At 49.7% G+C, this 13,166-nt stretch overlaps 1 protein-coding gene across 2 annotated transcripts in view; it reads right to left on the bottom strand.

The window, feature by feature from the left end:
- The window catches only part of CD79A (CD79a molecule), a 70,365-nt gene that overhangs the window by 37,533 nt on the left and 19,666 nt on the right, over nucleotides 1–13,166 (bottom strand). For both annotated transcript variants that reach the window (XM_033914543.1, XM_033914541.1), the window contains exon 3: nucleotides 4,447–4,565. In XM_033914543.1, coding sequence (XP_033770434.1) covers nucleotides 4,447–4,565 — 119 coding nt within the window. The remainder of the gene's footprint in view (nucleotides 1–4,446; nucleotides 4,566–13,166) is intronic.

The following is a 13,166-nucleotide window of genomic DNA, read 5'->3' as shown; positions in this document are numbered from 1 at the left end:
CAGTGGCTTGCACAAATTACATTGTAACGTGCCACAAAAATAAGAGGGAGGAAGGTAGATAGATAGGCCATGCGAGAGGAGCTGAAGGGTAGTAGAAAAGAACAGATGGTAAAGGAAGGGTGGTGGTGGAAAGGAATAGAACAGACATTGAAGGAGGGTGGGGAGGAACAGACCCTGAAGGGAAATGTGGAAGACAGAGTGGGGAGAAGATGCTGGAAGGGAAGAAGACTATGGGAGAGCGGAGGGAAGAAGATGGGTGCCAGACCAATTGGGGGGTGGGTGAAGGGAGAGGCACAGTAACAGCAAATGGAAGACGCAGAGAGAAGACACACAGTGGATGGAAGGAATTGAATGAGAAGATGTGGAAAGCAGAAACCAGACAACAAAGGTAGAAAAAAAAAAAAAGATTCTATTTATTTATTTATTTTTTGCTTTAGAATAAAGTAGTATATTAGTTGTGTTGATAAAAATTTATAAACAAAGCCCTGCCAGCTGAACATCTCTTTCTCTAGTTCAGCAGCAGGAACTTTGATTTATAAGAAAGGAATAAGCTAAATATTACAGTACTAAGGCTTATATGGATGCTGTGGGGACGGTGACGGGACGGTGAATGGGATGGCAGTGGCAATGACGGGGCGGTGAAAGTGATGGCGGTGATGGTGACAGGGCGGTGACGGGGCGGTGCAGAGTTTGGTGGGACGGGGACGGGGCGGTGACGGGGAAATATTTTTTCCCCGTGTCATTCTCTAGTCTGAATTCAAAAAAGCATGGGATAGGCACATGGGATCTCTTAGAGATGCAGATTGGTAGACTGAATGGGCCATTTGGCCTTTATCTGCCATCATGTTTCTATATTTCTAGTTATCCAGAATCAGCTCTTTCAAGGCAGCCTCATCTCTTGACAACCTAGAAGCTTTCTCTCTGCAGCATTGTGCAGAGAGATAGCTTCCAGGTTGGCAAGAGGCATGCTGCCTTGAAAGAGATAATGTTGCAGAACTAAAGCGGCAGCATGTGGGGTAGGGGAAAGAGACACCGGACTGTAGAGAGGAAGGAAAGAGACATAGGATCATAGGAGGTGGGAGAGGGAAAAATGCATGACAACCCAAGGGGGAGGGAGTGGAGGATAGAGGCAAATGTTTGCCTCTCACCCTCCAAATTGGAGAGCTGCCTAAGCCTCTATAAAATCTCTCTCTCCATCCCATTGCCCATTGTCTCTCTCTCTCACCCCCTTTCATAATTTTTCTTCTAGTCCCTCCCCCACCTGTGGTCCATGTATTCTCCTCTCTCTCTCATCGCCTGAGCTAACAAAATAGCTCCAGGGGAACCCGTGGTCCTGGCATCTCTTCCCCTCATTGGTCTAGCTCTGTCCCTTCCCCTTACCTTCACGGTCCCTTTGAATATCAAGCTTTTCCTTTTAAGAGTTGCTCCGACGCAGCAGACTCTCTTGGAAGCAGCCAGCAGCTTTCCCGAAGCTTTCCCTCTGCTGCAATCTGCCCAGGCAGAAAGAGGAAGTTGCATCAGAGGGGAAGCTTTGGGGCAGCTGCCGGCAGTTTGTGAAAATGGCTGCTGCACCAGGGCACCTCTGAAAAGGAAAAGATTGATTTTCACAGATGACCATGAAAGTGAGGGGAAGGGAGGGCGACGGACCAATGAGGGGAAGAGATGCACGTACCATGTGGCCCCCTGGAGCTGTGGGGCCCAGGGCAGCTGCCCTGTTTGCCCTCCCCTAACGCCGGCCCTGGACAAAAGACACCCTGTTGTTTCAGCAAACTGCATGAACATTGAGTAGAAATGAAGGAAGCTGATTGTGTCACAGTCCAGTGCCTGCTAAATGTGGGCTTTGTCTGAACAACAGCAGTTACCAAATATGGAAATGTAAAATGGAGAAGCTGCTGAAGAAAGAAAGCAATAATCTTAGAGTGACCTGTAAAGACCAGAAAATGCAGGGAAGAAAAAAGACTGATATAAAGAAGCTATACTTGTCTTGTTCCTGAAAGATAATCAGCTAATATACGTCCAGTGAGAAACCATAGTGAAATTTAACGTGGTTTTCACTACAGCAAATGCATGAAAAGGCTATTTTGCAGTAATTGGTATCTATCACATAAGCTATATACAGTGAGATTCCAGAATAACGCCAGCTCTATGGAGGCATTAGCGTCTAGCGGCATTGTAGCGTGCGCTAAAACTGCTAGCACAGCTTAGTAAAAGGAGCCCTAAAATTTACCGCAGAACAAAGTATGCCTAAATATTTCATTGTTTAATTATGGTAGAATGAAATTGCCTATCTCATATTAAAAAAAACTGTATCACAAATCAATCCCAGATTTCTCACTTGTGATATAAAAATATCTTCAAATTCTGGTGTCACCTAAGTAGCAGCAACACAAAATCCCTCCACTGCTAGAGACTGAAGCAACAGAAAAACTTGCAAATATGCTACTTAGAAACTATATAGCAAATAGCAGACCTCTGACATGCTCAATTGGGGCTGGAGGTATCAGTTATTTATTGGGGGTAGTGGGGAAGCAGAAATAGGGACCAGTTACACGGAGCTGAAGATTGTTGTTCTTCCCAGCGTACAGGTAGTAATGGTTGTAAAGCAAACACAGGCTTGCGATCTACAGTCGACTCCGCTTAAGTGCAAGCCCTTCGGACCGGTTTGCCACGTGCGCGTAATCGAAGTACCATGTGAGCACCATCATTTTTCTCGCGTGATCAGCAGCTCGGGGGCAGGATTCCATGCTTGCATCGATCACTGCCATCACATATCTTAGGCCGAGTGACCTGTAATCATGTTTGAAGTTTGCGATTATCCCTTTGTTTTTGTTGCTTTCATATTCCCCCCTCCCTCCAATCCCCACCCCACCCCCCGCAGGTGCTTCTCTTTCTCTCTCTTCCTCCAACCCTCCTACAGGTTCTTTTCTTTCCCTCTCACTCTCCCTCCCTTCAAATCCCCCCCCCACACACACACGCAGGATAGTCTCTCTCTCCCTAAGGCTCTCTACTGTCCCCCACCTACCTCCTTGCTGAAAATTAAATTTTGGGCTAGCAAACAAGAGCATCGAAGTGAGCTTGCTGCCACTGGACCGCCCCTGAAGCCTTCTATCTGGAGCGATTTCCTGTACCCGCATAGGTGGGATACTCAAGCGAAGCGACTTCCAGGGCAGATGCTGCTGCCGGCTGGCTTGAAGATTAAATTTCAGGTAGGTGGGGGACAGGGAAGAATACCCCAGAAAGGGGAGAAAGCTGTCCGTACACTTGAACAGCCCTCTAAAAAGAGGATGTGTCCAGGTAAATCTGGATCTCTGGTAACCCTAAGTACTGGCCGAGAGGTCTCTGACTGCTACATACTAAACTCTTCCAGCAGCGATGGGGTACTGCACGGGGGTGTTACACTGGGTAAATGAATGGTACAGGATGTATCCTACTGGGGAGAACAACTGCGACAGGGTGTGTCTCAATGAGAAGAGCAGTGCTAAAGAGAGACAATACCATAGAGCAGGGGTAGGGAACTCCAGTCCTCGAGAGCTGTATTCCAGTCGGGTTTTCAGGATTTCCTCAATGAATATGCATGAGATATTCATTGGGGAAATCCTGAAAACCTGACTGGAATATGGCTCTCGAGGACCGGAGTTCCCTACCCTTGCCATAGAGGGATATCTCACTAAGAGCAGTGATTACTACCTGGAGAGTGTGAGTACTTCAGGGATGGTCTTGCTATGGGTGAAGGCCAGTGAGTACTATGGGAACCATTCTGCTGGACCAGTGTCTCTCAAAATGTATGCCATGGCACAATGGTGTGCCACGAAAGATTCCAGAATGTTACTTTATTTTTAAAAATTCCCTTCATAAGTATGGCCTAGAATAGATGACATTTACGTCGTGTACACAAGAGTCAGTCAATGTTATGAGCATCTGTGTGCATAAGAATACAACCGCCCAGACAAGCATCGTTCTTTGATGTGATTGGTCCTTGAAAACTAATAGCAAGTAATTTTATTTTTATGTTTTAAGCAGTAGTAATCCTAACTTGAGCAACAAAGCAATCAAGGCATGTTACTGTTTGGATCTTCTTATCTTTGCGAACTTGGATTTTCAGCTCTGACAGAAATTAAATAAAAAATAAAAGAGAACAACTGCAGATGGTAGATAATGAAATGCATATTTGCTTGTCAACTATCAGGCCACATTTTGAGTTAATTTGCACTCAAAAACATGCACATCCGTCATATTGATTAGCAATTCTATTCTATCTACCGTATTTTAGTTTCACCATTGTTATAATTACCTATACATAGTTTAAAGAACTGTAAATAAATAACTCTCAAATTTATTTTTTTTGTTGGTTTTGCAATTTTATAATTTGAGAGACACTGTGCTGGACAGAGGCTAGTTACAACAGGGAAAGTTCCTAGGTGTGGAATCTATGCAAGAGACACTCACTCTGAAGAGCAGTATGGTACCAGGGACCAGGGCACAGATAAGCAGCAGAATGCCTTCAGCAGTGATGATCTTATTCTTTGTGGACTCTTCCAGATCCAGGAAAGCTTCGGGGGCTGGTACTGTAATGCAGAGAGAGAAATAAGACTGAGAGTTAGCCCTGGGGTAAGAACTGAAATTGGAGCTGGGGTTGGGTGGGTGAATAGGAAGGAGGATGAAAAGGAATGCCTAGAGAGTAGTGAGAGCTTGCACTGAAGGGGGAGCAAGGAAAGAGAGGTCATGGTGCTCCTGGGATGAGAGCTGGAGCTGAGAGATGATTTAGAGAGACTAATGATGGTGTCCCTGGGGTGCATGCTATGAGAGAATGATATATGTACTTAGAGAAGTGTTGCTGGAGTGAATTTAGGCAGTAGAATAGTAATGTAAGGAGAGAGAGATGTTCTTGGGATGAGAAAAGTGATAGAGGTGATTAGTGAAAGTGTAGTTACTTACCTGTAACATAGGTTCTCCGTGGACAGCAGGATAGTCAGCCACATATGGGTGTTGTCCCAACACCTCCCAATTTGCGGATAAGCTCTCCAATAGCTCAGAGAGATTTTTTTTTTTTTTTTTCTCTGAGCACGTGCAGTGCCCGAGCCCTACCCATTTCCCCCTGCTTCCCCCTAATCCCCAGGATGTTCCTAGCTGTGGCCGGGTCGGCCGAATGGGGAGGCGGGTGGGTTGTGTGGCTGACTATCCTGCTGTCCACGGAGAACCTACGTTACAGGTAAGTAACTACACTTTCTCCTAGGACAAGCAGGATGAGTCAGCCATATATGGGTGACTCCCTAGCCGAGGGATGTACCGACTGGACCTGTGCCTTAGCGCTTTGTGCATCCCTCGCCTGGCTGTGGAGGCCGAGCCGGGCAGGGTAATCAGGCAAAGCAGGTAAAGTTGTGGAAACAAGGTTTTAGATAAAGTGCTGTGTTAACTGAGCAATAATACTCACAGAACAATGAACTGGTCAATGACAATCAATGAACAGTGAGAAACCAACTGGTCAACAGTGACCATTTGTACTTGCATGTGAGAATTCATACTTGCCTATTCCACATTCAGTCTAGACAGGAGTGCTGGAAGACCTACTTAACTCACAGAACAGCGAAAACTGGTCAAAGACAATCAATGAACAGTGAGAAAACCAACTGGTCAACGGTGACAATTCATAACTGGTCAATAGTGACAATTCGTACTTGCATATGAGAATTCATACTTGCCTATTCCACATTCAGACTAGACAGGTTTGCTGGAAGACCTACTTAACTCACAGAACAGTGAAATTGGTCAATGACAATCAATGAACAGTGAGAAACCAACTGGTCAACAGTGACAAATCGTACTTGCATGTGAGAATTCATACTTGCCTATTCCACATTCAGTCTAGGAAGGAGTGCTGGAAGACCTACTTAATCAATATCTATAACACCCTACTTGAACAGTGTTTGTTGATATTTATAACCCCCTACTTGATCAGTGTTTGTCAAGGCTGTGCTAGTGGTTGCTGTCCCTCCCGGGAGGGAAGAGCCACTTCCAAGACTGCTCGGCCGAATGCATTTGGAGCGTGGAATGCTATGTCGAGGCAGTAGTGCTTGGTGAAGGTGTGCATGGAGGACCAAGTGGCTGCATCGCAGATGTCCCCTATTGGTGTGTGGTGCAGAAGTGCCGTTGTGTTGGCTATGGTTCTGCACTGGTGGGCGTTGGCTCCCACCTGCGGTTGATGCTGTGCTTTTCTATAGGTGAAGGGGATGCACTCATATCCAGCGCGAGCACCTGCGTTTGGTGGCCGGAAGTCCTGGTCTGTTTTGGTCGTAGGAGATGAACAATTGAGGCTTGTCTAATCTGCTGCATAGTCAGGGCCCGCACACAGTCCAGGAGGTGTTGCTGAGGTGGCAGTGTGCCTCCCTGTGGGGAGATGTAGAGTGCCGGGAGGCACGCTGAAGCCACCTTCGGCAAGAATCGGGGGTACCACCCTGTTCTCATGAGGGAGTGTGTCGGTAGACACGATGGTCAGGGTTTTCCCAGCCAGGAATACGGGATCTGCCTCCCCCAAAGGTTTGAAGGGGTCGAGGTGAGATGATGCGGCACCAAGTTGAGGTCCCATCCGGTCGGTGGTGGTCTGGCCGGTGGGTGCAGATTGGACAGTCCCTTCATGAAATTTTATGATTACTGGATGCCTCGACACTGGTTTGCTGTCTAGGCCAGCGTGGTAAGCCGTGATTGCACTTAGGTGGACCTTGATGGAAGTGGGTTTTAGGTCCCCCTGAGATAAGCTCAGTATGTACTGCAGGATGTCCGGTATGGGGCAGTTGTAGGGGTCTCGCTGCATGTCTGTGCACTGGTAGCGGGATCTTCTCCCTTTCAACCCATAGCGTTTTCTGGTTGAAGGTCTTCTGGCTGCCATAAGAGTGTGCTCCACGTCTTGTGGTAGGTTCATCCTCTCATCATCCATGGGGTCAGGGCTAAGGAACGCAGGTCGTGGTGGAGGGTAAGGTTCTCGCGTTGTGTAATGAGAACTGCACTGATCGGGAGCGGGGAGAGGTGGGTGAACCGCTATCTCTTGCCGGAACGGGAACCATGGTTGCAGGAGCCCGAACAGGGCAATCATGATCACCGTTGCTCTGTCCTGAAGAATCTTCTGCAGGACTTAGGGTGTTCCAACTCACAGACAGACCGTCGGGCCTGAGACGGCGATGGGTTGATCTCTTTGCGCAGAAGGTCGAGTATTTTGAGTTCGGTTCGGTTGCAAACAGGTCGATGCTCGGTGTGCCCCAGGTGCTGAAGATCTTCTTCATCGCCGCTGGGTTGAGACACCACTCATCGGGATCCAGCTGGTGGCTGAGTCTTTCTGCCAGGTCGTTCTACTCCCACAGGAGGTAAGTCGCCTGGATGGGGCATTGAATGGAGTTGGAGAACTCCCACATGTGGCAAGCTTCCTTGCATAGCGAGGTCGACCCTGTCCCTCCCTGTTTGTTGATATAGTGCAAGGCCACCTGGTTTTCTGTTTGGGTGAGGACTGCCCTGCCTGTTTGAAGGTTTTGAGGGCATTCCCTAAGGCCCTGAGCTCCAGTAGGTGGGTAGTCAGAGGTTGGGTACACTGGTCCCAGTGACGTCTGAGGTGCCCTTTCAGGGATCACATGAGTAGTCTGGTGTGCTGCACAACAAAGACCGGAGCGTGCTGACGATGAGCTGCTGGCAGAGATGCACTGGGCCAGGGATGTCATGGCGTCGATCTGGTAGTCCCGTAGGACGGCCTTGGTCTGCGTGGTGTCGATGACTGCCCAGATGAACGATATCCCCTGGGTGGGTATCAGGTGGGATTTCATGTAGTTAATGAGGAACCCCAGTTCTTGGAGAAGGGTTATGGTGGTTGACGGGGCTGCCAGCTGTCGAGATAAGATAGGACGCGCACCCCTTGAAGGCAAGGATGTGCCACTGCCATGCACTTTGTGAACGCTCTTAGAGCCGTTGAGAGTCCAAGGGGCAGGACCTTGTACTGGAGGCGTCTGTCTTGGCTTTAGAAGCGACGATGCCTCCTGTGGGCTGGGTGCATGGGATACTAGCCAATACTCGGGCTGTAACAGGGCCAAGACTGTACCCAGAGAGTGCGTCTGGACCTTGTGTATGTATCTGTTGAGCTTACAGAGATCCAGGAACGAGCGTTGTCCTTGTCCATGGTGACGCGGGGGTTCCTGGAGTAGAAACCCCTTGGTGATCTCCTCTGTTCGTCACCGCCTCTATTGATTCTGCCGAAGCAGGTCCTCTCCTTGCTGCAGGAAAGTTGGGTCGTCAGATGGAGGGTGCCCCGCCCACTCGGGGGGGGGGGGGTGGGAGTGGAGACGAATTCGGAATCCCTGCTTGATGATGCTGAGGGCCCACTGGTCGATGGTGATCCTGGGCCAAGCCTTCGCAGACAATCTGATCCTGCTGGGCCGGAGGGTGATCAAGGTTCTGTTTTTGTCTTGGGGAGAGGGCTGCCCTTGGATGCCCCTGCCCCTCGGGCGGTGCTTGTTTGCGTAGCAGTTATGTTACTGTTGCGAGCGCTGGGGCACAGACTGCTGCCAGTGTGGACTGGCTCAGTTGTGAGCTGGAGTCTCTATTTTATTTTATTTATTTATTTCCTCTCACTGGCCTCCTGATAAAGCCGCATCTGGAACTGGAGAGCAGCAATTCGTGCGCTCAGCATTGCGCCCTCGAAGGTCTTTTTCTCCGTGGAAACCAGGGTTTTTCAGGTCCTTCCCTGACGGGGGTTGGAGGGGGGGGTCGTGCTGCCCTTTTTCTCTTAAGCTACCGCAATGTCCATGTATGGCTGCTGCGGGTTGTCGAATCCCTGGGCTGGAAAGATCTGGTACTTCAATCCCAGTCTCCTTGATGTTGGTTGCCCTGAGGAGGGAGTCAGCCAAATCTTGTCTCTGCAGTCCAGGAGGTTCTTGTGGACTGGAATCGCCACTGCCTGCGTGAAGTACTGGTACTGGTAGTTCAGGCCTTGTAGTACTCTGTCTTGGGTACTTGTTGTCCACCCACGTGGATCTTGAGAAAGGCTGTGAGTTTCTGGAGGGACTTGGGGCGAATCCTCGTTTGTGGGGGTTTTTTTTGTTTGTTTTTTTTTAGTAAATATTTATTTATTTTTGTGGGTGGTGACTCGGGACATGGCTGGAGGCTGGTGTGTAGCTTGTTCCTCCGTTGCTTGGGTGCATGGCATGCCGCTGAACCGCGCCATGTTGTTGTGCGTGGCTCCCTCTAAAGGGGGACAAAGTGGGGAGTGTAGCCCGCTGAGAGAGGAGTGGGTCAGCAGGAGGATTAACTGTGGCTGCTGGTCCCACCCCTGGTGGTTCGCAGGTTCATGTGCTGCTCCATTTGACTGGTTGGGTGGCTCCATGTACCCCACCGCCCTTCTCTGTCCTTCTTGAGAGGGGGGGAGAGCCTGCAGAGAAGGGGCAGGATGCACCCCTTCATCTGTGCCAGTGCTTCTGGCTGTGTTTCCCACTGTGCCTGGAGGCAGAGAAAGAAGAGTGATAATGCCTCTTGAGTGGGCTTCTGCTGCTGTACTGCCTATTGTATATTAAACTGTACAGCGCTGCATATGCCTTTCAGTGCTATAGAAATCATGAATAGTACAGAGTCCCTCATGCTAGCTGGAAAAGCACTCTGCCTAGGTTTTATGAAGAGCAAACAGCTTTTTAGACTGAGGAGTTTCAAACCCCCACCTTTGGAGAGGCATGGTCTGACATGCCGCATCTCTGAAGATATCAGCACCCTGCTGAGAAAGGCAGACTCCTCGTTAGCAACATGAGAGGGGGAGGGGGGCGGGGTGGGAAAGGTGTGAATTGTAGACTCTGCAGGACCCCAAGAGGGAAAGAAACATCGAGTTGGGTTTTTTTTTTTCTTTTCAGCATGTCCTTTATAAGCTGAACTCTGGGGCAGCATGTCTCCTACTGGGGGGGGAGAGGTCTGCAAGTCCCCTCCAAGGGAAAGAAGCATGGGAGATTCTTTCTCCTTAAATTCAGATTGGGAGGAGGGTGGGGCAGAGCCCTCGGGGCTGCAACAGATTATCAGAGGTTTTCCCAAAAACAAGCAGATAGGACTTACCTTTGAACCCCAATCGGCTCCCTGCAGAGGCTGGCTGTAAGAGGCAGCATGCCGTCTGGAGGGTGAAAGCCCCGATCTGTTGCTTGCAGAGGCTGTGGATTTACGCAGCAGCATGCAAGACTCCTATCGGCTGGCCTGCAGAGGATGGCTGTAGGTGACAACATGCAGGGATTCCTGGAGAGATCTCTCAGTCTGGCGAGACTCCTATCGGCTGCCCTGCAGAGGCTGGTTCTAAGCGGCAACATGCAGGGACTCCGGGAGATATTTCTCTACCGGGCCAAGTGCAGGCGGGGGGATTAGCTGAGCCAGGGCATCCTGGAGGCTCCTTGCCACTGTAGCTTGTGGATCCCCCGCTGCTGCATTCTGATGAGGATGGCTCTGGAGGAAGATTCTCGGGCCTCACTTCTCTTCATGCCTGGCTGTAAGCAGCAACATGCAGGATCTCCTGGAGAGATCTCTCGGTCTGGTGAGACTCCTATCGGCTTCCTGCAGGAGCTGGCAGCTAGCGACAGCATGCAGGACCTCCGGGAGAGATTTCTCGACCGGGCAAGTTGCAGTCGGGGGGGTTGACTGAGCCAGGATGTCCTGGAGGCTCCTCACCGGATTCGTCTGTGGATCCCCCGCTGCTACGCTCCGATGAGGATGGCTGCTGGAGGAAGATTCTCGGGCCTCACTTCTCTTCATGAAGTCTCTCAGTGCCCTCTTCCTTAGCTTGCGTGCACGTGGTGACATGTGCGCACAATGCAAGCCACACGGAAACCTCGAGCGCCGGATCCAATCAGTGGGCGCACAATTCATGAGGATCCAGTGTGTTCATCCTCCTCCTGCATCCCAGTTGTTTCTTTAGATGATTCAGGCATCTTCAAGTTGATGAGTAGAAAAGTTGTAATGGAGAGCTGTAGAAAAATCCGACCGATGGGAACGGGCGGAAACTAAAGACTGGGGATTAGGGGGAAACAGGGGGAAATGGGTAAGGCTCGGGCATGCCCAGTGGGGCCTGGGCACTGCACGTGCTCAGAGAAAAAAAAAAAAAAATCTCTCTGAGCTATTGGAGAGCTTATCCGCAAATTGGGAGGTGTTGGGACAACACCCATATGTGGCTGACTCATCCTGCTTGTCCTAGGAGAAAGAGAGGTTTCCTTGAAAGCTAACATGAAGGGGGGGGTGGATTCAGAGAGGAAAATAAGGACTGAGAACAGGAAGGGCAATGACATTCCGATACTCAGGACTCCAGCACTGTATGGAACAGCACGGAACAATGTTCAAAATTAATAGCATGCAAATTATATGCATGCCATTAGCATGAGCATTGGGAAATTAAGAGGGAGGAATGTGCCTAGTGTAGTAAGCACAGCTCTTGTGCGCATGCCCAGTCAAAATGGGGCGAGGGGAGCCCATGGTTAAATGAGGACTAGTACAGCTCGTCTCCCTCCCAAGACCCTGTGTTCAGTCGCACTCACCACTGATGCCTATATGAGCGGCTCCTCCACCCCTGCTGTAATAACAAGCCTGTTCTCAGGATGTATAAAGAAGGAAGGGGGCCTTATACAGTTGCAACAGCCCATCCCTCCCCCTGCTGCTCCCAGACCCACGAGACCAGTACCAACTCCGAACTGGCATTTGGTTTTCAGCAGTAAGGGCAGAGTTCGATGTGTGCGCTGTTTCTGAAAATTGGGAGGGAATAGCTAAGGACCCGATTTGCCTAGGACTGACTACATTTTAATACTACTTCTGGCCAACTTTGGCACACATTGTCCCCAGCATTAGTGACCTCTAAATATTCTGTGCACCCTAGCACTGGTGCTATTCTGGCACTAATAGCCTCTAATGTTGGCATTAGAGTCTGAGCACCAGCCTGTGAGGGAATAGGAGGCACCTGGGATGGTGGCGCCCCAACCCGCTCTCTTCCCCCCACCCCCTCACCCCCACCACACACATATGCTTCTTCCCCGCCCCGTACCTCTTTAACTTCCCTAGCACGAGCAGCATCTCCAACTTGCTGCCCAAGCCGGCCTCGACTCGCCCTCTTATGTTACTTCCAGGTCCCATGACCAGGAAACGATGTCAGAGGGAGAGCCAAGGCTGGCGCGAACAACAGGTTGGAGCTTGTACTTGTGCCAGTGAAGAGCTAGAGAAATGGGGGGAGGGGAAGGGAAGATGTGTGCATGGTGGGGAAAGGGTGGGAATGAGAAGGGAAAAAGAGAGGAGGAAAGGTGCCGGTGTTCCCACCAAGCAGGCGATTGGGGCGGTCTGCCCCACCTTACTATGCCACTATGAGGGAGGGAGAAATTATATCATGTGAGTTTCTCTAAAATGAAATCTGGCACGGGAGATGGGCTGATGTAGTAAAAAATGGGTGTCCTTCAAGTGAGAACTGCCTCTGATGGGGAAGAGACAGTGATGTAGAGAGGGGAGCTGAGGCGTGAGCAGTCATTGGATGAGTGCATCAGAGAGCTGCTAAGAGGAGTCCTTGGGAAAAGAACAGGAAATGATTGGGTGATACAGAAAGGAAAGTGAGGTGTATCTAGCATTAGGAGACTTCTGTATAGGGTGCCCAAAGTTCAGCACTCAGTTTTGCGTGTTGATCCATGATCCGCATGCAAAGTAATGGCTCCTTCCGATTACTGGTCCAGTCACTAATCCTGAGTATCCTAGACTACTGCAATATCATCTACCTAGGTTCATTTAAAAAAACCATCAAACGCTTAAGACTCGTTCAGAATGCAGCCGTTCGACTCATCTACAATCTCAAAAAATCAGACCATATTAGCCCCTTCTACAAAAAACTGCACTGGCTGCCAATGGAGGCAAGGATTATCTTCAAATTTGCTTGCCTCTGCAAAAACCCTAACAGGCTCGTCTCCAATCTACCTGTCAGATCACTTTGTCCGACCTGGCCCCACCCGCACACGTAACGCCCACTTGTTTGCCTTCCCGTCCCTAAAGTGCTGCATCTACAAGAGATTCCTTGACAGATCCCTGGCATTCCAGGCAGGCAAATGGAACAAATGTCTATCCACTCTCATCTCTAATTCTCCCTCCTACCAAACTTTCAGGAAATCAATCAAAACTTATCTCTTTGACAAATATCTCTGACT

This window comes from Geotrypetes seraphini, chromosome 11, assembly GCF_902459505.1.
Source record: "Geotrypetes seraphini chromosome 11, aGeoSer1.1, whole genome shotgun sequence".
NCBI classification, from domain to species: domain Eukaryota; kingdom Metazoa; phylum Chordata; class Amphibia; order Gymnophiona; family Dermophiidae; genus Geotrypetes; species Geotrypetes seraphini.
The sequence above is the reverse complement of the archived record's forward strand: the minus strand, read 5'-3'. Positions and strand labels throughout refer to the sequence as shown.